The 27,446-nt window shown below is 36.9% G+C and overlaps 1 protein-coding gene across 3 annotated transcripts in view; it reads right to left on the bottom strand.

Annotated features, from left to right (window-relative positions):
- Nucleotides 1-27,446, bottom strand: part of ACVR1C (activin A receptor type 1C) — a 79,703-nt gene that overhangs the window by 32,783 nt on the left and 19,474 nt on the right. For all 3 annotated transcript variants that reach the window (XM_072811422.1, XM_072811424.1, XM_072811423.1), the window contains exon 2: nt 16,362-16,592. In XM_072811422.1, coding sequence (XP_072667523.1) covers nt 16,362-16,592 — 231 coding nt within the window. The remainder of the gene's footprint in view (nt 1-16,361; nt 16,593-27,446) is intronic.

Raw genomic sequence — 27,446 nt, 5'->3', positions numbered from 1 at the left:
TCGGTTTCTTACTGCTCAACTAAAGGACTGGCTCCAAACGGATTGCTTTGTATAATGTTGCACTGAGAACAACTGTCTAGTGAAGATGCCAGAAAGTCGGGCACAGTCCACATCCTCATGGAATTTAAATTCTACTAAAAAATACATGATCCATCTAGGGAACAATTCCAAAGCAATTCCAAAAGTAAAAATATGAAGACAACTTTACATAAGAGCAAGGGAAGTGAGAGATAAGAGAAAGAGCATGATGAAGAATTCCATTCATGATCAATCAGTCCAATAGAAAACAATATGGAAAAAAATATGGAACATGTACTTACTACACTTACTTACATGAAGTAGAATGGATCTCAGCTGCTAAGTCAAAAATATCAGTTTTATTGGTCTAACACTCCTATGTAATTCTGCACTCCCTAATTGCAGGCAGCCCTCCACTCCCTGGAGCTTGTCCTAGTTTCCTACTTCTTCACAGTGACCCTTAAGTGATAAGTGTCATCAGGAATAATCCAGTTAGAAGTTAATTCGGTTAGATCCCTCCAACATACTCCACTATAGGGAATAGCAAATGGTCACCCTTCTCCACAGAGCAAGAATAATCATGTCGAACAGGTTGTTTGTGATCAACATGAAGCTCAAGTACTGAACGAGGGCAGCATATCTTTTAATCTAGGGACACCTGCGTGGCTCAGTGGTTGAGCATCTGCCTTTGGCTCAGTTCATGATCCCGGGGCCCTGGGATCGAGTTCTGCAGCCGGCTCCCCATGAGGACCCTGCTTCTCCCTCTGCCTGTGTCTCTGCCTCTCTTTGTGTCTCTCATGAATAAATAAATAAAAATGTTAAAAAAATAATACCTTCTAATCTAGAGATTCAACTGGGTGAATGAAGGGGACAGAAATAACAAGAGCATTGATCTCTGCCTTTTAACTGGATCAGACGAGCTACGGATGGGCCATTCCACTGTGCTCAGAATTCTCTGAGCTATTTGCACATGCTGTCTTCCCCTGGAATTATTTCATGATTTTATAGCATGTGGGTCGCACTGCACCTGAAAGTATTTCCTGTATAACAGGAAAGTATAACACTCTCCTTGTGTTATGGGGCTTCTGGGCGTAGGTGAGGAACACTGGGTATCTCCAAATCTTCTCTTGTCCACTTTTGTCTGAATTTAAGAATAATGTTTTTACACATTAAGGAATTAGAAATGTGAGATTGAAGAATATAATCTTTGACTTGGGGTCTGTAGAACTTTGAATTAAACAGAGATGAGATTAATCAAATGTAGAAAGGAAAATTTAAATCAGCTCCATGGTTTTTCTCAACTTCAGTGCATCCACCCAGAGGTGAGTTTATCTGTCATCAAAACACATATTCTCAAATGATACCTACTTGTAAAGAAATTAGATAGTAATTATTCAAGGAATATTTCAGGGTTTTTTTTTCCTTAAGCCAAACTTTTACATGGAAAAAAGGAAAGATCCTTGAAAGTAGCACCCACATGTCCTATCACAGTTCCCCCTCGTTCAGAGAAGGCATTTAAAGACATTGACCACAAGGGAGAAGTTACGCTTCTCTGTCCTGAGGCTCACACTACTATAAATTCTCCCACAGCATACACAGTCACACAAAGTAGCTCATTCACTCGGAAAAGACTGGTGTGAGATGATTCTATTTTGACCCAGTCCAATATCCTATACATAATAATCACCCAAAAAGGATTTCAGTAAACAGGTAATAGTATTTACATAACTGAGAGAGTAGGTGCTCACATAGTGTGAAATTCTCAATTTAGAATTAGTTATAAATTTACTTCCAATTTCCTATTACATCCCTATGAACAAAATTTCATAATTGAAATCAGTGTACTTGTTTCCTGGGGTAGGAAATCCTTCCTATATTAGACTTTAGAAGCACAAGCTTGACTTCTTTGTATCCTTATATTTCAGAGCACTTTCCTAAATATAAAAATCATAGCACCTTTCAGTTTACGGAGGGAGAAAAAAAAAAAACCCTGTCTGGCACACCTGTCAGGTGTGCACCGAGTCCTTGGAGAATGAGCTATAAATGGATTTGTTCATGTGATAGCAGAACAATTCCACAAGGGGTCCCGTGAGTATTTCTCAGCATGTAGATGTCACCTTAGACTGACTAGAGCGATGAATTGGTTTAAAATAGAAAAGCATAAGAAAGTTAGAAAACAACAATGCATTTTTTAAAAGATAGTAGATCACAAGACCTTTAAAGTCCCAAAAGAATAATATGATCAGAGCGCAATTTATATACTTATAGCATCCTTTAAAATCATTAATTTTTGATCAATCTAATTGTACTGTTTTGGCAGTTTATCTTCCTTCAGATGTTATCCTTCAGTTTGGTTGAAATGAAAGTCTAATTTAGACATGGACCTAATCAATATGCATTGTTTACCTACCCTGACTGATATAAATAATCAATTTCCCTTTTTCTCTTTACACATCTGAGAACAGAACAGGAAGGTGGAAATTGTACTGAGGTTAATAAAGCACCCAATATTTTAATGTTGTGCGTGTCTTTTCTTTACTGAAACCAATTATCTGGAAAGCAAAAAAATATAATAGCATTATTAAAATAGTGTATGAAACCTGAAAGGAAATTATTAGCACATTTACCCTTTCAAGTGCTGTATGTTTTGGTAGCAAAATGGAAACAAAGATACCTGGAATTTGGATGTTTTTGTTGAATAGTCGATTTCCATATGAAAGGTGGTAATTAGTGTGAGCACGAACTAAATAGCAATTCCTATCAAAATTAACCCAGTAAATACCCAGCTTCTCTTGCCGGGGCTTCCTGACCTTATCCCCGATGACTCTTCATAGAAATTTTTAGAGTGCTCTCAATGCTATCTGATATCACAGCTATTTCTCTGAGCATGTCTCTGATGTCACCTAGAGTCACAAGAAATCATGTTACAAACCGAAATGCAATCCAACCATGAGAGAATCAAGCCACAAAATGCGATTCCTTCACAAAGGAGAGACATACGTCTTAATAATCAGGAAGAAAAGTGAGATCTAAAATTGTATTCAACAGAAAACAAAGGGTTGCAGAAGGGGAGGTGGGTGGCGGGATGGGGTAACTGGGTGACGGGCACTAAGGAGGGCACATGATGAGATGAGCATGGGGTGTTATATGTTGGTAAATTGAATTTAAATAAAGTTTAAAATAAAATTGTATTAAACAGAGTAACTCAACTATGCTAAAGTAGAAATCTACTAAACTATTGATAGTGGGAACTCTAGGCCAGTGGGTATAAGCTTGCTATACACACTGGGGCGCCTGGTGGCACGGTCGGTTAAGTAGCCAAATCGTGATTTGTCATGGTCTCAGGGTCCTGGGATGAGCCTGCATCCAGCCCCAGGGGGAGACCTGAGTTGGGCTCTGCACTCGGCAGGGAATCTGCTTCTCCCTCAGCTCCTTCCCCCTGCTTGGTCTCTCTCTCTCTCTCTCTCTCTCTCTCTCTCTCTCTCGCCCCCTCTCTCTCTCTCTTAAATAAACACATAAAATTGTTTTAAAATAGAAAAGGCTTGCTACACAGAGACAGAGTGAATAAACAGGGAAAGCCCATGTCTGCTAAGGAAGACTGAGTTACTTCTCAGCTTCGACCACCAAGTAGACTTCAAGGATGCCATGCCTGATTGTTCAAGGCAAGCCAGATATCTAGAAGTTTTATAATAAAACTCTTAATTTTTAACAATGTCATGAAATTCATGTTTCTTTCCTTTTGCTGAAACTGTAGGTCAAACAAACCCAGTCTGTGAACCAGCTATAACCCCAAAGCAGAAAGAACTCTGGAGGACTTGTCGTTTCTATGTTCATTGGAACTGGGTTTAGCCACAAATAACAAAGGAAATCAGACAGCAGTTCCTTTTTCTCTTTCGTGTGAAAGTAATTTGAAGATGGGTTGTCCAGGGTAGGAGGGTAAGTGGTCAGCCAGGACCTCCCATGCTGCCACGCATATGGCGCCACGCATATGGCTCTGCACCCTCGTGGTCCGAGGGAGCCACTGAAACTCCACCCTCTACGCCCAGGCAGCATGATGGAGGTGGCATAAGAACGTATCAGTTCTGTTTTCACGGGTCTGCTCAGAAGTTTTCCAAAACACTCCTCTGGCCACTCATCCCATTTGCCAGAACCTAGTCATACGGCCACACGCATCAGTAAGAGTAGCTGAAAATACTGTGTTAGGTGGACAGCTGATATTATCAGCTAAAAGTCTAGGGCCTGCTACTAAGTGGGTATTGGGAGAAAACAATATGTCGTTGAAACTCTTATTTACAAGCATGATAAACCTTGATCTATTAGATTTTTTCGGTAGAAAAAGAACATATGTGCAAAGAGACAAGTCAGACTGTACAAGAATTGATAAGGAGTTACATAATGTCCTCAGCTGTTCAGCGCTCCAGTACCAACTTAGATGTTAATAGAATGTGCCACCTCAACTCAAACAACTTTGAAACTTGATGTTTTGTTCTTCTTTTATTTTTAAATATAGTGAATATACAGAAAAGTGCATACGTACATAGGTTGAGTATAAAAAGACTGATAAGTTCCCATGCATCACCACCCTCCTTCATCCCCTTTCCCCCTCTGCCCTCACTCTGAGATACCCCCACATGATTACAACCTTATTCCCTCATCAAGGGTAACCTTTACTCTGATTTGATGAAAAATGATTTCCTTACCCTTGTACTGTGGTTCCCAGAATCCCTTTTCTTATATGGTTCCATGTTCAAGTTGGCATATTTGCATACATGTTCAAATATGAGAGTGGCATGTAATTTCCTTTTCTTATATTGTCTTTGTTGGGTTTTGATATCAAGATTATGCATAAAATGGGGCACCTGGTGGCTCAGTGGTTGAATGTCTGCCTTCGGCTCAGACCGTAATCCTGGTGTCCTGGGATCGAGTCCCACCCACATCAGGCTCCCCACAGAGAGCCCGCTTCTCCCTCTGTCTGGTCTCTGCCTCTCTCTGTGCCTCTCATGAATAAATAAATAAAATCTTTTTCAGAAAAGATTATGCATAAAATGAATGAAGGAGTGTTTCCTCTTTGTCTACATTTTGGAAGAGTTTGTGTGAGTTATCTGTTTCTGGAAGTTTGTCAAAATTTTCTGGTAAAGCCTCATGGGCTTTGAAATTTTCTTTCTGGGAATATTTTTCACTACCTTTTAAAAACTATGGTCTTTATCATCATAAGACTATTCAGATTTGATTAATTGCAATTTTCTAAAAATTAGGCTGCTTGAAAACCATATTGTTTCAACTCTATATGGTCTCACTAATTATTTTATCTACTTGTTCTATCAATTACCAAGACTGACTTATAAAAATCTCCCTCTGAGATTGTAGAATTCTGCATTTCTCCTTATAGATCTCGAAATATTTTCTTTATTTTTTAGTCGCATCCTTAAGTCCACAGAAATTTAAATTTATTAAGAATCTCTGGTAAATTGAAACTTTAATCATTACAAAATGACCCTTCTTAACTCTAGTAATATTTTTTGCCTTAAAGTTAATTTTGTCTTCTCTTAATATAAAGAAGCTAACAGGGATGCCTGGGTGGCTCAGCAGTTGAGTGTCTGCCTTTGGCTCAGGGCGTGAATCCCAGTCCCAGGATCCAGTCCCGCATCGGGCTCCCTGTGAGGAGCCTGCTTCTCCCTCTGCCTCTGTCTCTGCCTCTCTGTGTCTCTTGTGAATAAATAAATAAAATCTTTTTTTTTTTTAAGAAGCTAACATTTTTTGTTTTAATGTATGTATGGTCTGTCTTTTCCATCAAAATAACTTAAACATTTTTGTAAACTTTCCTTTTTCAAGACATTTTTAAAATGATACTTAATTGGATTTGTTTTCTCTAGTTTGGTAACTTTTGCTTAGTCTATTTACATTAAATTATTTACATTTAATTATTATTGGCATTTGGATGCTTTCTTTTTGTCACCTCTGTTACGCGCTTCTCTCTCTCTGCCTCTCTCTCTCGTTACTTCTTTTGGATAGTTTTTATTGTTTTATTTTTCCTATTGTAGATTAGAAGGAACGTAGTCACACTCTACTCTTTTAGAAGTAATTTAGAAATGACAACAGAGACATTTCAAAGCATAAGGATTAACAATCTTTTTACCTTGACAAAAAAAAAGGCCCTTAGAAAATTTTAATTCCATTTACCCCTCTCTTGATATGTACAGTATGCTATTTTTATACTGAGTGACCATTTTATCTCTATTTTTAAAACCCTAGAAGACATTGCTGCTCTTGTAGATTAATGCTCTTTAGAATTAGTTACATAGTTAGTACCTTTTTTTCATTCCTCCTTGCATGCCAGAACTTTGGTACAGTTCCTTTCTGCCTAAAGTTCATCCTTAGAATTTCCTTAATCAAAGACTTTGATAATGTTAAACTCACTTATTTGTGTTACTTTGAAAATGTCTTTTACTTAACCTCATTCTTTAAAGATATTTTTGCTCTGTAGAATTATGGATCACCAGTTAATTCCTTAGAGAATATCGAAGATATAATTCCATTTTTTCTCTTTTTACTTTTTGCTATTGAAAGGATATCAGTTCTTCTGTAACTCCTTTGAATTTCATTTACCTTTTTCATCTGTCAACTTTTAGGATTTCACTTTGTCTTTGGTGTTCTGCAGGCTTGCTATGCTATTTCAAGGTTTGGCTATCATTTTATTTCTTCTCTTGATATTGATTGAATTTATTGGATTTATAGATTGCTGTTCATCAATTCTAGAAAATTCTGAGCTGTTAATTCTGCAGAGACTTTTTCCCAAATATTTCTTCCTTCTCCTAGGACCACTGTGTAAAAGTATACATTAAATCTTTTTATGCATTCCTCTATTTGTCATTCTCTCTTCCATATTTTCCATCACATACTCTCTGTACTACTCCATACAAAAAAACTTCTGAACTCTATATGAGATTCCTAATTCTCTCCTTATACTAATTGTTATTAAACTCATCCATTAAGTTTTCAACTTTTGTTATATTTTTAATTTTAAAAAGTTTTATTCTGTTATTGTTCAAATCTGGTAGGTCACTTTTTTATAATATTCTATTCCCTAAAAATATTTCCAAATTTCTGCTGGCTCATGCTTGCTGCCTTGCATCCCTGTGTGCTTGGGGTGCTTATTCTTCACTATGTACTGTTCCTGTCCTTGAAAAAGTATCTATTTTATCTGCTTGAGGCCTAGCATTAAAGTCTCTTTCTCTAGAGAGCTAGTACTTTCTTCTGGCAGACTTGGGAGTGAGAATAGTCTGGGACTGCCTTAAAGAAAGTTTGTTCTCTGCAGAGTCCCCGTACCACTCACTCAAGCAATGGGAACATAGGCCTAAAATCCATGTGATGTCCAGGCCCTGTGCATAGCTTCGGAGGAACAAGTTTTATGTTTGTCGTTCATTGCTCCTGTTCTGCTTAGTGATAAGCCCAAACCTGCCCCCCTGGACTTAGAAGGAGATGGGTTTATATCTCATTTAAACCTGCAATAAGCAAAGAGACCTTTGATATCACTGCTCAACATGGTGACTTCTATTAGATGATCTAATTTGAGCAAATTGTGTTTCTTGACCTTCGTCATCCTTCAACCTTGAGATCCTTAATAATAAAACTCAACACGTTCCATATTAGAGAAAGCAGACACACATGAGGAAAAGAGTATCAGATAAAAGTATCAGAAAGTCATATAATACTGTCGTAAAAATAAGAGTGTTTACTGGTTCATATAACAAGAAATCTGGAAATACGCTGATGACATTGTTGAGTTTCTTTGTTAACAAATTTTAGAACCAATCTACCTCCAGATTTCCTACCATGATGAGTTAGCAAACTGCCTTATTAAGACATTATTATCTAGGTTTCTGGTACTTTTACTAGAAAACATCTTGACTGATACCTTATTCTTTTAACTTACGTAAATCTAATGGATGGAAAAGAATGGTTGTTTTAATTTGCATCTCTACAGCTATGAGTGATGTTGAACATCTTTTCAATACTCTGACCACTTAGAACATTCTCTTCCATAAAATTTCTGTTTGTGTCTCTTGCTCACTTTTTCATTTAGTGCCCCCTGTCCTTCTCTCTCTCCACTCTCTTGCCATGCACAGGCACATAAACACATGTACACACATATGAGCTCTTTACCTTCTCATGGTTAATTTCCTTCCAGTCACACATACTGCAAATATTTCTATGCCATATTTAACTTATCTTTGGTTTTATTTATGTTATCTTTCATTACTCATTTTTATTTTAGTTTGCATGCAATTATATCTCTTTTCCTTTTATAACAGTTGGATTTCCTGTCTTATTTAAAAACAGCTTCCATACTATAAAGTCATAAAAATCTTTTTTCTAAATTTTCCTCTGACATTTAAATTGTTTTATATTTCACAATTAGATATTTAATCAAGCTGTAATTTATTTTTGTATATGGTATGACACTGTGGTACAGCCCTGTTTTCTTCCAGATGGATAGATAATTATGCCAGCATCATTTCAAAAATAAACTATCCTGGAATTTCCATTTCTGCCAAGTTACACTTTAGATGTCCACAGAAGCCCTTCTTGGTACAGCATACACAAAAATGCTGAATAAAATATAAATGAAAAAGTCTTTTTTTTTTTTCTATTACATGATTAAGCTTGTTGGAAAAGAAGTGAATTGCTCAGAGCCACAAATAAAGCAAAACTCCAGAGAGACACTTGAGCACTGGGACTGCTATTTACCCTGGAGGCATCTGTCAGCTTCTGGTGGTTACACAGCTTACCAGACTGGAGCACAAGATCAGAAGATGAAACATGGTTCCTAAGACAACGAAAGGCCAGATCAGAGATCCTCATATAAATCAGGCAGCTAAGAATGGCATTACAGTGGAAATAAACAACACACAAAGTGTTCTGTAGAGAGAGACAGAATCTGAACCTTGACTTTGATACAGAAGAAAAAAACCTTCAAGAATTTCTCCCCCACCCCATGTATATACCATAGAATACTAGAATACAGGGTATATACCCCAAGTATGTACTAGAGGCAGGCTTAGAGCTTGAATTCATATTATATGTTGGGGCTTCTCCCTCTGCCTGTATCTCTGCGTCTCTCTCTCTCTCTCTCTTTCATGAATTAATGAATAAAATCTTTAAAAAAAAAACTAAACATATTATATGTTGGCCAAAATAAACCTAATTGAAACAATGGGTTTCAGTCGGTAGATCCCCAGGTACCTAAAAGAAGCTACTGTACATCCTCTCTAGAGGAACATATTTTAAATACAGGCCCGAAAGTGTCCTACAGATACAGTTCCCAAAAACATGAGCTCACATTCAAAAATCACAAAACACAAGGTAAGCAGCCACCAAAATATGAGTCAGCAAAATAAAAAAACAGCACATCCAAACCCACAAAAACTGTAAATATTAAAACCATCAGAGATTCAAACATTAGAAAATATGGGAGAAAGATTTTAAGAGACACGAAATAGATACAGAAGGCCCAGCTCACACGAACTCAGTGAAAGAATTGTGAGAAAAACTGAAGAGAACCCATCAGAAGACTTGCAGACAAAATCCATCATAGAGACACACCCAAACGCCTTCCAATGCGAATGGAACCTATTATTATGTGTTTACCCTACTTGATTCCCCAGCTCCCCACCAAGTGCACAGCAATTTGTGGAAATAAGTCTTTTATTTTTGAAATGGAAGAATTTATCAGTTACTTTGGAAGACAAATTTTCTCTCCTAAATTCAGAGGAAACTGAGAGTGGACGATTGCAGGAGTTACTAGGCAGGAAGCTTCCTGAAGCCTGGAGTACTAAATTAAAGTCAGAGCTGGAGTCAGAGTGAGAAAAGTAATATCCAGAAAGGTAAGCAGATATCTTGGGAATTGCAGATAGCTATTCTTATCTGATCTAAAAATAAACAGGAAGGATACATTAGACAGGGAACACTACATAAAGTATATGTCTCTCTTGTTTAACCGATTTGCATGGTCTATATTCAACTTTTAAATATTTAGCACTAAACTTGTTTTGTGAAAATAGTAACATATTTGCTGTTAATAAAAATGTGAACTCAAAACACTAGTCAAATAAAAGGCTATTTTTTGGAAATGGATGTTGTCTTTCAAAATTTTATATAGGAAAAAATCTCTAAATATTTGTGATAATACTTGAACTTGGAAGGTCACTCCAGCGACATCAAAGATACCAACTTCAATAAGCTTCAGGGAAGGAGGCAAATTTTTTCTGATATTTTATCTCTATCAAACTATAAAATTGCTTCTATCCCCCAAATTATTAACTCCTAAAAATTAAACCTGTGTGCAATGTCAAAGAAAAAAGTATGTTTTTTAAGGGCAAATGATTGAATTAAATGTGATCTAAATCAAACCTTGCTTACAATTATCTAAATTAATTCAACTTAAATCTAATACAACTTAGTATTAAAAATGAATGGGTAAAAGGCTTTTAAAGGCCATTTAGAAAGCATTTTAGATTAAAACAGTAACTAGATTCTTAATAGATTTTTGTGCAAGTAAATGAAAATAAGTGTCCTTGCTCCATTTTAAATTACCACATTTTAAAGTTCTTTTTTTAAGTTTTTTTTTTATTTATTTATGATAGTCACACACAGAGAGAGAGAGAGAGGCGGAGACACAGGCAGAGGGAGAAGCAGGCTCCATGCACCGGGAGCCCGATGTGGGATTCGATCCCGGGTCTCCAGGATCGCGCCCTGGGCCAAAGGCAGGCGCCAAACCGCTGCGCCACCCAGGGATCCCAAATTACCACATTTTAAATACCTACTAAAGTGGTGTTTCTTTAACTGTGAACAATCTCTTAATGGAGTCTCACCAGAATTCTTACTCAAGGAAAATTCATATGGAACCTCATACATTTTAAGGATATATTCTGTAAAATTATTTTTTTTAATTTTTTTAAATTTATTTATGATAGTCATACAGAGAGAGGCAGAGACATAGGCAGAGGGAGAAGCAGGCTCCATGCACCGGGAGCCTGACGTGGGATTTGATCCCAGGTCTCCAGGATCGCGCCCTGGGCCAAAGGCAGGCACCAAACCGCTGCGCCACCCAGGGATCCCATATTCTGTAAAATTCTTACGTCAGTTGGTGTGCATGCAGTTTGAGGGAAATTGTATAAAATGTATTTCTTTCTGTGTGCCACAGTGGAAACCTGTATAAAAGCCACTAGTCTAAGGCTTTAGAAATTAGAACCAAACTTAAAAGGATTTTTAGGAGGTAAAGGGTGAGGGTCTACATTTTTCCAATTGCTGAGTTACAATTGCACAAGCAGAGAGGGGCAGGGAGAAGAAAAGTCCTGAGCTGTATTCAAGGTAGGGATTTTGTCACAAAGAAACAAAGCAAGAGCCCAATGGTTACACATAGGACTTAAGGACAGAAGAGGGTCAGCTGAAAGATCACAAGCCTTGGTTACTACACTTCCCATCAAGTCACTACCCAGAAATGGCCCCACAGCCTGGGGTGAAGGCTGAAAGAGCCAAAGAGGCAAGGATCCACCTGGCTTTCAGAGGAACCAAGAAGGGAAGTCCAGGTTTTCTCCAATCTCTTTCAGTGAACCACTGTCTCTTTTCCTATTTTGTTCACAATGTGATGCAGAACATGAACACTGTCGAAATGTCACACTCTTTACTTTGCACAGTGCTTCTGTATATTTCATGTATATGTAACCACATTTGAAAGTAATAAATGTCCTCCAAGCAGAGCAGGGGATGGATATCAATCACGCTTACTGATGACACAAAAATAGTGGAGTTCTTGGCACTGTGGCTGGGTCAGTGCTCAGCCTGGAAGCTCCTTTCCAAACAGCTGCTGTTCCAAATACAGCTAATAACCATTTAGTGCTGCCTTACAGACAGAACAACCCGACACAAGATGACTACACATACGATCCTATTCAATTTCATGTCCATTGACCATACCATGTCACTAAAAGACAAAATTTCTTAGTTTCAGTGCAAAAATTTGAATTCAATAAATGTCACATAGCATTTTGTGTAGACACATTAATTACTGGCTAGACAACACATATCTTCCCCGTTATAAGTAATATTTGGAAACCAATTAATGTAATCATCACATCAATACACTGGAGAAGAAAAATCATGCTATAATTTCAATAAATTCATGAAAATACTTGAAAAAATCTAATATCCATATAGGATTAACCTTCCCCAAACTAGGAATAAGAACAAATCTCATCAACTGATAACAGGAATCCATAAAAATCTACAGTTAAAATCATATTTAATGGTAAAAGAGGGAGTGCATTTATTCCTAGGTCAGGGAAAGGCAAGGATCTTCACTCTTAGCGCTCTTATTCATCATCATATTAGCAGTGTTAGTGCAAAAAAGCAAGAAAAAGACATAAAATGCATACAGATCAGAACAGATGTCAAATTGTCTGTACTCACGGATATGATGATTATATATGTAGAAAATCCCAAAGAATTTTTAAAAAGAGCTACCAGAACTCATATAATTCATTTTGGCAAGCTTGTAGGAAATAAGGCCAATATACAAAATTAATTTTATTTTCATATATTAATAATTAACATGGAGCTATTAAACACACCATTCACAACAGCACCCAAACACAGGTAATACTTATACATTCCAGGAAATACATACGAGACCTGTTCTCTGTCAACTACGAAACATTGCTAAGAGTAACTGAAAAAGAATTTAAAAAATGGGAAAGCATATTATATTCCTGGTTAATATTGTTAACATGACCATTTTCTTCAAATAACTTACACGTTCAACTCAATCTCATAAAAATCTCAGCATGTGTTTTTGCAAAAAGCATCGAACTAATTCTAAAATTTAAATGGGGATCCCTGGGGGGCACAGCAGTTTGGCGCCTGCCTTTGGCCCAGGGCGGGATCCTGGAGACCCAGGATCGAATCCCACATCAGGCTCCCGGTTCATGGAGCCTGCTTCTCCTTCTGCCTATGTCTCTGCCTCTCTCTCTCTCTCCCTGTGTGACTATCATAAATAAATTTTAAAAAAATTAAAATTTAAATGGAAATGCAAAGGACTCAGAAGAACCAAAGCAACTTTTAAAAAGAACAAAGTTGGAGAGGTCACAGGACCTGACTTTGATACTTACTATATTAAGCTACAATAGCTACAATAATAAAGAATGTTGGATAGTGACATAAACATAGACATACAGAATACTGAAGCAGAAGAGCAAGGCCAGAAATATACCCACATATATATGGTCACTCATATATGTGGTTCAAACCAAGTGGCAAGGTAATTGAAAGGATAGATTTTCAAACAATTGATGCTAGAACAACTTCAGATCCATATACAAAATAAAATTTCACCTAAACCTCACATAGTAGCACAAACCTCACATAGTAACACAAATTATGGTTAAACTGAATATAGGCTTAAATGTAAATGCTGAAATATTAAAATTTCTGGAAGAAAACATAAAAGAGGGTATTTACAGCCTTTGAGTACACAAAGACTTCCCCATTTAAGGCATGACACATAAAAACAATAGCAAAATACATACTTCATCAAATATTAATCTACTCTGCAAAAGGCATGTTCATGAAAACAGCAATCCACAGAGTGGGAGAAAATAGAATACACATATCTGATAAAGGACTCGTTATTCAGAATATATAAAGAAGTTTTAAATTCAACTATAAGAAGATAACTCAATGTTTTTAACATGCAAAGATTTGACATGTTATAGAAGAAGATACACAACTGTCCAATATGCACCTAAAAATAACTGAATATCATTAATCATCAAGGAAATGCAAACTAAAACCACAGTGGAATACCACTACACAATCACTTGAATCACTTGAAAGGCTACAATTTAAAAAAAATGATTATCCTAGGTGACCGTAAAAATAGGACCAGCTGGAACTATTGTATATTTCTGTGGGGGGTGTAAAACAGTACAGTTTAAAAACTACTTGGGAGATTATATTTGTAAAGTAGATACTTATATGATCCTAGGATTCCACCTTTAGGTATTTTCTCATGAGAAGAAAAAAACACATATATCCAAAAACTTATACCTAGATGTTCATAGCACCTTTATTAACAGCCCCCACATGGAAAAGATCTGAATACTCATCAGTGGGTTACAGGGAAAACAGCAACAGCTATACTATATTCATATAATGGGTATCACCCAGGAATAAAAAAAGGAACAAGCTACTAATATCCCCAACAACATGAATGAATCTCAAAAAGATGCTGAATGAAAGAAGCCATGTGCAAAATAGTATCTTCCAGAAGGACTCTATTTTGTGAAACTCTGGGAAAAATAAATCTAGTCTATAGTGATAGAAAATAGATCAATCTAGCCCTGGTCAAAGTGGGGCCTGAATGAGAACATCCTGAGGCAATGGAAAAGTGGTGGTGGTTACATGGGGTATATGTGTGTCAAAACTTATCAAACCGTGTGCTCAAAATTTCTGCATTTTATATCTAAATTATACTTCAATAAAATTGATTTTTTAAATAAAAAGACTGGTTCCTACATGGACTTGAGGGTAGAACATAAGGTTCTCAGTAGTTGTTAGGCAGAGCTTACTGTTAGGCTGGAGAGGTCCTACATTCTAGCTACACCGAGTTTCTTTAATTTGCCCAACTGCATATGAACCATCTTGTCCTCCAAGAACTGTTGCTCTCAGCGTTACTACGGTCTTGTGTCCATCCTGAATGGCTGAATGTGGTCTTGTGAGTGATTCTTTACTGAGAAGCCTCCTCAAAGATGCCACCACTACAGCCTAACGCAGACCTACCGCCCCCTTAATTTTTGGATCTTGGTCACGGGAAGACCAGCATCAGATACAGGGAACTTCCGTTTCAGGCTGTCTTGGGCCCATACATAACCCTGGGAGAAAAATATAAGGGAAGAAAAATACCCAGAACAAATGCCAGATCACCACCAAACCAAGGAAGTCTATGGAATCTGAGGCAGGGGAGTAAGTGTGGTCTAAGAATCAAGACTGCAAGATGAAATATGGCAAGTATGACTTCTAAGGCTGCAATAGGTAGTATAATGAATTAGAACATTCCCAGAGTGGGACAAGTACCAGTGGTGATTCATGAAATGATTTTAAGGGTTCTTGAGACCATTTGGAGTGGTCAACAAACATGATTTAAATAACACTGAATCACATAATGATTGATAATTTTTTCTTTAGTTCTCTTAGTTTTGCTGATGATCAAAAAGCCTCATTTTGTACCAGTATGTCTTGAACATCGCATTCTTCTCCCTCTTAAACACAGAGAAAATCCAAAACACTTCACTGGAATGCAGTAGCTATGTTTGGTTTTGTACATAGTTGTCTTCTACATATGGTAAGGAAACCAGTTTTTCCTTTGTGGTAGTGACGCCAAGTTTCTGCATAAAATAAATGTTCTTTGGTAGGAAAGGGGAACCGTGAATTTATTGAAAAAAAAATTGGTTAAAAATACCGGAGTAGGATATTGATAGGGTGACGCAGGAAGACCTGAGATTGGATAATGGTACCTTAAAATGTCACTTTGTAAATAAGACTATATATCTGTGTGAAGATATTATATTAGCATATCAATAAGCACTGGATTATTACTAAATTAATAAACAATAAAGAAAACCCACTACATAGTATTTTCAGGTCATACATTAGCTTGTGATTTTAATTACTTGCCCCTTAACATCCCCAAAATTACTGAAAAAACACCAGACTGATTGTCAGTGTCTTGTAAATTAGGATAAAGCACCATGAAACTGGGTGAAAGGCAAGACTATATCTGCACAATAAGGAAGAGTTACTTTCCATCCTACCTCCATCTTTCTGCTCATAAGTGCTTGCACTTGAGTGTGGGCAGGCAAAGAAGATATGCAGAAGGTGCCCATGAGAAAAAGAGTTTGTCTCCATAAAAGTTGGCAATCTACTAATTTTAGTTTTGCTTCCTTTTATCTTTTTTTTTTCTTCATATATGTGTTAATTTCTTTCCTTTACAAGAATTCATACAAATTGGCATTTTACTTTAGGTCCATTAATCACTTCAAAAAATACAATCCACGTGGACAAATGTCTTCAAAATTATTATGCTGTTGTCAATGTTTTGACAGTCTTGTGCAATTTAAAAAAAAATCAACCTCATCTAGGCTCTAGAGAATGTCACCAGTCAAAAAAAGGAGAGACATAAAATGGATTTTCTTACTTAAAGAAACATCATGGGATGATGAAGGCCTACTATGCTTATAATTTCCCAAGAGTACAATTACATTTGGAATGAACAAAGATAAATGCATTACCTGTGGGAAGGTGCAGTGTTATGTTGTTGCAAAAGTCTGTGAAGCAGCATTCTGTTTTGGTAACATTGTTGGAACTATGACAGAAGACTTGAGCATTCAGTTCTGGGAGAGAGACACAGGACTTGATCACTTGTTCTTTTCCATTGGTCAGCATAACTGAAGCCCAGCATGCTCCTTCAGTTTGGCAGGTAAAGTTTGAAGAGTCACACAAAAGACAGACACATTTCAATCCTGAAAAGTGTAAGACAGAAAGCTTTAAGATATAGAAATATCATGCAAATTTATTTCATAATACTTGAATTTAAGAATTCAATCTTAATTAGAATTGAAGAAGGATTTCAATGAACGGCACTGGATAAACACAGGCTACTGTTCTCAGCAGTCATGCATTTTATTACACAGGTGGCCCAATCATCATTTACTACTGCTTGTATTTTTGTGACTTTATTCAGTTGCTACTACATTATAAAACCATTTTCTTGGCCATGGTCTAAGTCCCTCCTTCTCAAACTCAATTGGCCTATTTCTAAGTCAACAGCTCTCATGAAATGCTGGGATACCGCCACACAGCAACCAAGGGGTGCTGTCCAGTATCACTTGTAAACTGTGGTTGGAGAGCTAAGTAACCAAACCATCCAGGGTGCTCTGTTCATTGACCCTTTCTCCCTTGAACTTTTAAGTGAATGTTCTAAACACAAACCTAATCATAGAAATTTACCGCTCTAAAAACAAAACAAAAAAGTGTGATTCTTTACCCTTATATTCGATGATGTGTTAATATTACTGCTATTGTCATAGTAGGCACTGATGAGCCATGACACTTTCCCCCTCTTCACTAAGAAATACATCATAGAATAAGAGTCATCTGAACAGAGACCATGACCTTCAGGCAATTTTCTTTAATGAACACATCTATTCCATGAAGCAAAATACATCAACAGTAGAATTTAATATCTCAACATCAATAAAACTTTCAAAAATTGGACTTTGCTAATCTGTCCACTGTATAAATTTCCTCGATCCTCCTCACTTACTACACACACACAAACACCCCCCCCCACACGCTCATGAACTCACATGTTCCAAGTGACACAGCATTCCTCTGTGCTGATGTAAAATATCCATCAGCATGAAGTTCAGTGGTTGTGACAATTTATTCAAATTTTATTTAATTACATTGTTTTTAAATAGTACAGTACTAAATAAGCCTTTTGTATTATTATTCTAATGAGTTTTCTGTTAAATCATAACTACTCCCCACAATTATCTGAATGCACCAAGTTTTATAATAAAAATCATTTTTTACTGGAATTGAAGTCTTTAAATCGCTAATTACTGAAATTGGAACTGTTATAACTGTACAATTTTTGATACATAAATAATAATTTTTATACTTGACTTCAAATATCAATATAAGGGCAAATATGGATAATATTCTTACATAACTGTGTAAGAAAGAACAAATTACATATTGACCAATAAAAATTATCTTTCCTCTGGTCATTTTTCTTGATTGATATAAAAATACCATTTCTATAAACATATTTATTATGGGATAAAAGAAATACATCATAAAATAAAGTATTCTTTTATTAACGACATTGGGCCAAACATAATAGCTCACTCCTCCGTTTATTCTAAGGGAGATTAATATAAACAAATCTACAGCTGACCCTTGAACAACATGGGTTTCAACCACACCCATCCATTTGTAAGTGGATTTCTTTTCAATAAATGCAGTACCATACTCTAAATATCCTTTTTCTTCCTTATGGTTTTCTTAATAACATTTTATTTTCTATAGTTTACTTTATTGTAAGAATACAGTATACAATACATGTAATATACAAAATATGTGTTAATTGTTTATGTTATTGGTAGGGCTTCCAGTCAACAGGAGGCTATTAGTGAAGTTTTGGGGGAGTCAAACATTAAGCAGATTTTCAACTGTGTGAAGGGTTGGTGCCTTTCCATGCACGTTGTTCAGCAGTCAACTATACGCATTTGTTGGTATGTATGTGCTACAGTAGAACCTTGTAATCTACATTGATTAGGATTCAGTAGAGCTAGATGTATAAAATCCAGGTGATCTGAAAAATGTTTTAAGTCCCTTTCCTTGTATAAAAGAGAGCTCATATTGTCACTATCCATCCAATCAGGTGTCTTCTGTCAGTGGAATCTCTCTCTAGTACTTTTCAATTCCAATCTGACAAACGCCTTCAAATCCCCGTTATATTAGCTTTGAATCTTGGCCATTACTTGGCCTCTTTATGCTTCCATTTCCTTATATGAAAGATGAAGAGAAGAATAATATACCTCCTCATACTGTTGTGAAGAATAAATTAATCTACATAAAGCTCTTAGAACAATTTCTGGCGCACAGGAAGCCTATGTAACCATCAGTGACTATGACTTGCCCTACCAGAGGAGGTAAAGCTGGTTGTCTTATGCTAACAATTGAAATACATTCATAATCCATAAAGGAATGGCTGAATGGACTAGGCTGTAAGACCATTTAAGAGGCATACTGGGGGGATCCCTGGGTGGCGCAGTGGTTTGGCGCCTGCCTTTGGCCCAGGGCACGATCCCCAGGATCGAATCCCACGTCGGGTTCCCGGTGCATGGAGCCTGCTTCTCCCTCTGCCTGTGTCTCTGCCTCTCTCTCTCTCTCTCTCTCTCTCTCTCTGTGACTATCATAAATAAATAAAAAAAAAATTTAAAAAAAAAAAGAGGCATACAGGGATCCCTGGGTGGCGCAGCGGTTTAGCGCCTGCCTTTGGCCCAGGGCGCGATCCTGGAGACCCGGGATCGAATCCCACGTCAGGCTCCCGGTGCATGGAGCCTGCTTCTCCCTCTGCCTTTGTCTCTGCCTCTCTCTCTCTCTCTCTGTGACTATCATAAATAAATGAAAAAAAAATTTAAGAGGCATAACAAAGAAATGCATCCCTCTCTACTCTGTGGAGTAACTTGAATGTTCTCCTTCTTCAAATGGCCCAGATTAGAATCTAGAGAGTCACACAGCAGGGTGGTGTTTGGCCATGGTCTAGATAAAGAACTCAGGAAAAGAAAGTCTCAGTTCTATCTCTGTCACTAACATGCTCATTGCCTTTAGAGATGATATTTGACCTTACAGTGCCTCAGTGCCTACTTCTGAAAATGGGAAATGAACTGGGGTCAGGGTAGTGGATCCCAAATCCTGAAATCTCAGAGTGCCACCATTTTATGACTCCATGATTTTTTTAATTCACAGAAATTTACAACTGCAAAATATAGAAAACGTTTTGACATTGAAGAAACTTAACCCACTGTGGTTATTCTTTATCCTCATATTTTAAGGGGCTGAAGTTGGGAAGACTAAGTCTCCTGACACACAGTCTCAAACCAGTTATTACTGGACTCCTCATCAGAGTCTCCATGAATTTTCTGTTTCCAGGAAAAGCCTACCTGGAAATCAATGCAATTAACTACAGAAGAGGGGTTCATGGAAGGAAGACAACCATAAAGCACTCAACAATTAAACATATGTTAGTTTCATGTATGTTTATCATTACGCATAATTCCCAGTGCAAATGTGGGATGCCATCGTCTCCGTTTTCTAGATAATGAAATATGAGGGTCAAAAAGATCAAATGGCTGAATTAATGTAGCAGTTATTAGATTATACAAGCAATGTTGTTTCTGCCCCCACCAAAGCTGATACATATCTAAAAAAATTTTTTAAATGATAGGTTCATAAAACATTTTCCAACCTCACCAATTTCTCGCAATTGAATAAAATATAATTCTAATACAGCAGAAAGAAGTTAATAATTAACAATTGATGATTGAGATGTTGCCCTGTATTATCCTAATTATCTTTTAAAACACAATGATACTTTTTTAAAAAAAATTTGTACCTACTTATTTTCTGAGAAGACAGGAGGTTAAATAAGAGTCAATTATCATGTGTGTGCATCTACATAAGTAACCTTATCTTTCAGATTGTCTAAGTTTTGTATCAAGTGTAAACCTCTAAATACCTAACCTGATACTTTTTCTTTGAAAGACTACTAGCTCCTTATAAATATGATTATATAATAGCTCTTATCAAGGAATGATATGGATACTCATAGAATGTTTAACAAGCTATAAAAATTTCCTTCAGTTTTAAATAAAAGGTATGAATAAGAATAGTAATTCAGACCCAGGTGATAGAGTTAAGACACAGTAAATACCACCTCACTTTAAATGGTGCACAATGGAAAACACTGACAAAACTGAGAATTTGTTGATAACAGCTTCAAACATAGGCTAAATGTTTTCATCTATTCCAGGTCAACTGGTAGTACCAGAGCACTGATGGAGAACAAACAACAAACTGAAAGAAACCTAAGATGTATCACTAACATACAACATACTCAGTCTTGCATTTTTCGTTTCCCACCAAACCACTATATGGTTACATTTGGTATATAATTAAATTATATTTATATCAACCACCCTCAACATAGAACCCTTGTGCTGCCAATTAAAACATAAGTTGCCCTTAGTGATTAGACTTATGCTTTCATATTTTGTTTTTTAAAAGACTGATGTTAATTGAGTCAATTATACTAGAATATTCCATGACAGGATAAATCTGGCTGTTAGCAGACAGTAGTCCAGCCTTATGTTTCTTTATTTTGTACTTTCCCATTATAATGTACTTGAGTCATATGGAAAGATAGCAAATGAAGTTGAAGAAGGAGGTAATTACCCAGAATAAGGAGGTCTATTAGAGTTTTCCCCACAAGAAAGATTGCACTTTTCTTGCGTCTCCTCCCACCCCTTTAATTAGCCCCCTTTCCCCCTTTTTGCCAATTAGTCTGTAAAAGCCAAGACATCTGTTACTCACAAGACATCTGTTACCCACATGAAACCAAAGGATGTGCACATTCCTAATCAACCAGAAAATAAATTTTCATCCATATTTACATGTGATGGCAAGCACATCCTGGTGTCCAGAAATGTAAAAACCATCAGACTACAGAAAAAGAACCAAATTCATTGATTTGCATTTATTCTTTGCACTTGCACTATTCTCGTTAAATGGCCAAATATTTGCTTGGGAAATATTAGTTGTTTTGAATTAGATACTATTTTCAATAAGTTGGTTGCCTACATTTTGGGTCTATATGCTGAAATATCTATTGACCAGTGCTTTACACCAATTTCTGACACATATGCCCTTCCCTCTTCTCTAGACATCAGTTGATTCCATTTCCCTAATTTTAGAGTAGGGTACTGAACACAACTTTTTTTTTAATTCAGAAAACTGTCTCAAATTTGACCTGCTGCATATATAATCTTTTCATCATTTGCAGGCTTCTGAGTTAACAAAGGAACAATTCAAGCTCATCCATGTGCTGAATATGAAAAGAACACCAGGACAACCAGCACTAGGATATGTAAAGGAAAGCCAGACGGGGTCAAAGGAAATCAGGCAAAGACCTATCTTCCCTTCTTTTCCTTTTCAACATTTGATTTTCATGTCATGGGGTCGTTTCAAATCATTTCTCTTTCTTTGTGGTAGGGAAAAATATGATAGAGAAAGAAAGCAGCATTAATGAAATATGGACAATATGAATGTAAATCTTTTGGCCAAAGGAGTTTTCAATAGAGACATTACTTTTAGAAATTCTATTTACCAGGCTGTATCTAAGGACATTCAGAACTCCTAAAATATGAGAATACATCCAGCATAAAGGAAAACTGTTCTTTTGTGTTAAGTGGTAATTATGCTCCCTGTTCAGGAAGGCCTCATCCTTATAGCTGAGAAGGAAAAGGAACTACTCTCATGGGAGGGATTCCATCCAGGACAGTTGTTTTCACTTCCAGCTGCAGGGCTCAAATTAGGAAGAGTCCAGCACACTTTGAATTATAGGACTAGCCATTTTGAATGTCCTCAGTCCACAGGTAACACTCAATGAAACCGGAGGTTTCGGCTCACTTCCACCACAAACCACCCAACACTACACCTCCACATCTTAGATTCTTCACCTGAAATGTGATCAGGTCAGGAAGCAGATTAAAAGATTTCTAAAGATCCCAGTTTTATAGTCTTTTCCTGCTTTGAGCCCATGTTGCAATTCTCAATACCAGTAACTACAGGGTTATCTATGTATGACAGATAAAAAGAGATAGCACCCAAAGTATAGGTTTATACCCCAAAATTCACGCACTGGTATTTCAGTGGATGAAAGGATCCTACTAGTTTATAATCCAACAAAATTTCTCCAGTTGGTATTAAAGATGATTTATCTTGTCCTGTATCATATGGGAATCTAATGCTTTTTCCAATATCAGCACAATATTTTTAGGAAGTAAAGGGAAAGTTCACAGCTTCTCTGACTTGGGCCAGACACCCAGAGTCTAATCCCCCAATATGATATATATATGATATATATATCATATACCATCACAGAAATGGCACGCAAGACCAAAAGCTATTCAAGGGTACCACACCATAGCAACCGGATTCTATTAAACAGAAATGAAAACACTTCCCAATAATGTCTAAATGGCTGACAAAAAGAGTAGAGTTCAAAATTGGCCAGGATTAGGCTATTTATTTAGTTACTTATAGCCTCAAAATGAGGACTAGATACAGAAAGGACATGTACTGCGGCATAATGTCAAAAAGCTTTCAGTACAATTTAAAAACTTTTTAAAAGAGGAAAAATGATCAGTTTAACATTTTTGCTTATCAGCACAGTTATTAACTGAAAAGTTCACTTTTCAAAGAAATGCTTTTCCAAAACTACTATTAATAACATTAGCCCCTAAGCTCGTACAGTATGGTACAAAAATAAGTCAACCATAAAGGGATATAAACTTGTCTAAAAGGGGGATGGCAATATTATTTGTGCAGATTCTCTGAAAATATCCCTGTGAAAGCATGAAAATGCAGAAGGATTCTGAGCTGTGGAGAGGATAGCCTTTTCCTTCCTGCCTTTGGAAGTCAAGGCAGTAGTTAGCAGCAGGCTGGCAGGGGTGGCGGTTGCATGATGACTGCTTTTGGGAACAGTGTGACATCTCTTAGAGTATATGCTTATCTCCTTAGGGAGGGCACATTTCCTGCAATCTTCTGGCCAACTTAAAACTTTATGGTCATCCACGGAAGAAAAGGACCTCATTTGGGGCCTCCTATATCAAAGGATCATATCAAAGAATAGTGTTCCTAATCACAAGACACATTTCCTCTGCCACTCTCCCATGTAATTTTCATTTAATTTAACAACAAGTTATATTCTTGGGCTACCAGCCTAAATGGTTCCTCACCAAACCATTCTCTTAGTCTTGCATTTTTTTTTATTGTCTTCTAATGAAGAAAAGAGCTATCTATGTTCAATGGATTCTAATTACATCTAGAATAAAATAAAATCCACAATCATTATTTGTGACCTAATAGGCCAGTAGGTCTGGGTTGGGTGCTTCCCACTTTTGAACCTCATTGCTTATAACAGCCCTTCAGACATACTGGTCTCCTTTTCATAGTTCTAGATAACAAGCTCTTTCCTGCCTCACGTTTTTTTCCTCTGGCTATTCCCTTTGCCTGTAGTGTGCGTCCTCTGCTTCTAATTCTTCAGGCTCAGCTCAAATGTCACCATCTCAGGGAAATCATCAGACATTCTTCTTGATGAGTGATCTGCTCCCCATCCTTTCTGGCATATACTGTAATCTGTAGTAAGCTAATTTATTGTATCAGCCCTACCAGAATTAAAAATCCACGAAGGCAGGGATCTTTCCTACTACCATCTACCATCACATCCCAGTGCCCACAATAGGGTATGACAGATGATTTTTAAAAAATCAAGAAACATGTATTAAATTAAAAAGTATAAAAAACTCTACAGAAGAATGCAAAATGGCCAAACACATAATACTCACAACCAAAAAACAAACAAACAAACAAAAAACAAACAAACAAACAAAAAAACTCACAACCCTGTAACTATTCTCATTATGGTATATTATCTTCCAGTTTTCTTCTATTCCATAATAGATTTCTATCTATAAACACAATTTTACATGCTGCCTTTTTATTCTATTATCATCATGTCATAAGCTTTTATGATCTCTTGTTTATAGTCACTTAATGGCATTTACAGACCTCCCATTAGTGTAACTGGATGATATCCAGCATTTTCTTGCTTTCAGGCCTTTCACTTGTTTCCAATTTTTGCAATTAAATAACACTGTGTTGAATATCTCTGTGGATTAATCTTTAACCAAATTTAGTTTCCCAGGCTAGAGTCCCAGAAGTGGAATTACAACATCAGACCTTCTCGAGAGACACTGTCAAATAGCTTTCCAGAAATGTTGTACCAATTAAGATTTCCACTGGCCCTGTATGAAAGTACCCATTTCATATACACTTGTCAGCATTAGCTATTCTCACTAAAATCTTAATAAAGTGGTGGGTGGAAGTTGCATCTTATTTTAATTTGCATTTCCCTATGATTGGGGTTGAACTTTTTTTCCAAATGTTTCCTGTGGATTTTCTCTTGGGTAAGTTTTTTGTCCATGCCATTCAGCTCTTTGATTAGTCTTAAATTTCTAATCGATTTAAAGAGCTCTTTATAAACATAGAAATCCTTTGCTATATGTGTTACATACAACTTTCCCCACTATCACATTTATTTATTTCTTCCTAATGTACCACCTTCATTGTTTTGGAAGGGAAAAAAAGTACTTATCCCTTGTCAAAAAGAAGTCAAGTTACATGTATTATATAATACATATAATATAAAAAAGTAAAATCAAATACATCACTCCTAATCCCATATCCCCAAAATGACTTAACATCTTCTCCAAATATTTTTCTATGGAGCTTTACTTATAGCTATCAAAAAAACTAATGTAATAGATGGAAATTCTGTTGATCCATCTTTTACTTAGCACTTTCTTCCTTTGCCTTTAAGCTTAGGAAATCCTCATCCAGTTTATGATTTTTTGTAATACATCTAACCCCTAAATTTATGTGGATTTGATTGTGGTGTTAGGTAATACATAAATCTAATAAATAAATCTCTTTGACAGGTGATAATTGAACTACTTTATGGTAAATGTCTAGTTTTTAAAATTTTTCTTTAAATTATTATTTAAAGAATATTGTATTAGCCATGCTTTTCCAGAAACACAGAGCCAGTAGGATGTACATGTATACACACACACACACACACACACACACACAAAGAGAGAGAGAGAGAGAGAGAGAGGCTGAGATTTCATTTTAAGGAATTGGTTTACTGGATTGTGGAGGCTAATAATTCCAAAATTTCCAAGGTAGGTTGCAGAGAAGAGTTGATATTGCAGTTTAAATCTGATGACTGTGTGGAGGCAGAAATCCCTCTTCCTCTAGGGACCTCAGTTTTTTTTCTCTTAAAGTCTTCAGTTGATTTGATGAAGCCCATCCAATTATGGAGGGTAATCAACTTCATTGAAAGTCTACTGCTTTAAATAATAATCTCATCCAAAAAATACCTTCACAATAACATCCAGACTAGTGTCTGACCAAATATGCAGGCAGGTACTGTGGCCTAGCCAAGTTGATGTATAAAATACACCTTCCCAAACATATACTGTATGTCAAATATTATGCTAAGAGCTGAGAAAAGAAAAAAAGATCATTCCCTAAAGGCATTGTAGAGTCGAAGCACATTGGAATAGTGTGGTGAAACAGTCAGGGACGTGCGCACAATGTGTTCGGGCACAGAGGCTGAGCACTGCTTAATCCAATCTGGGGGAGAAGGGACAGGTGCAGGCAGGAAATTTTCTTTGAGGTGAGTCTTGAAGAGCACAATAGTTCTTCACCATCCCCAGCCCACTTCCCTCCTCCACTGTCCGACCTACCCTCTCAGTAGTGGTCATAGATCCTCCAGCAATCCCTACCACCCTGGGGAAAATGAGACAGACGGTGGGAAATGTCTCCTGTGGGTGGGGCTGATATGTATGGGGTTTAACTTGCCAACGTGTTCTTGTCACACACACACACACACACACATACACCCTGTTGGATCCCCATTTCCAGTTCCAAAGGCATCTCTGCAACCCAGGCACAGAGGTTGGAAAAGTTCAGCCTTCCCTGGAGTTGCAGGATGGGACTGGGAACCCTTCCCTAGGACAGGGCCCTGGGTCTTCCACCTTCTCTTCAACTGACCCATTTGCCAGCCTCCTCTTGGGTCACGGGGGACCCTCAGGCTTTCAGCCAGGCACTGGCATGAGCGCATTCCAGACCTGTCAGCCCCTGGCCATATAGCTGTTGATATTCACATAAAATCATACTTGATAGTGATTACCAGATTGTGAGATTTCATCAACGAGTTGAATTTCAAAAATAATTTTGGGATTCAATCAGGATTGCATTAAATTTTTGCTTTCCCCAAGGAAGAACACTGGGGACCAGGGGAAGCACCCCATACCACCATCTCAAAAAGAAAGGTTATTATAATACCAAGTACATTACAATATAAAGAATTATAGACTGAGGGATAGATCAAGGATATCTTTTTAAAATTTCAAATGTTGAAAAATATAATTATCTTCTATAATGTTCAATTTCTTTTGTCTTTTTCTGAAACAAATTGTTAATCTGGGGGTTGACTATGTATCAGAAGGCAGAGCTTGAGTGCCCAACCTGTTCCTGCGCTTTGTTTTGTTCACAATCAATGGCCATAACCCACGTAGGAATGTTCTCTAAAATGGAAAAGGCAATTTTCCATACTGCTATCTCTACTCAATATGGATATTCTGGAAAACTGAAAAAAAGCTGAATAAAGAAAGCTAATAGTCCCAGATCAGTGGTCTGGCCAACAAGGAACTTCCTTGTTTAGTGAGTGGGCTACTGGGCCTTTTGGCCTCAACTCAATGAGTTCACTCTAGGCAACGCCTCCACCAGTACTGGGGCACAGAGCTTAGCACTATATTTGATCAACCTGCACATTAGAGTCTATTTTACAAAATTTGGAGGATGATATATAATTTTTGGATCATTACACAACTGCATTCAACTTGCTTATTGTATAACTTGCTTATTGTATCTATGATTTACTTGATAATAAACTC

Source organism: Canis lupus, chromosome 34, assembly GCF_048164855.1.
Source record: "Canis lupus baileyi chromosome 34, mCanLup2.hap1, whole genome shotgun sequence".
Classification (NCBI taxonomy): domain Eukaryota; kingdom Metazoa; phylum Chordata; class Mammalia; order Carnivora; family Canidae; genus Canis; species Canis lupus.
The sequence above is the reverse complement of the archived record's forward strand: the minus strand, read 5'-3'. Positions and strand labels throughout refer to the sequence as shown.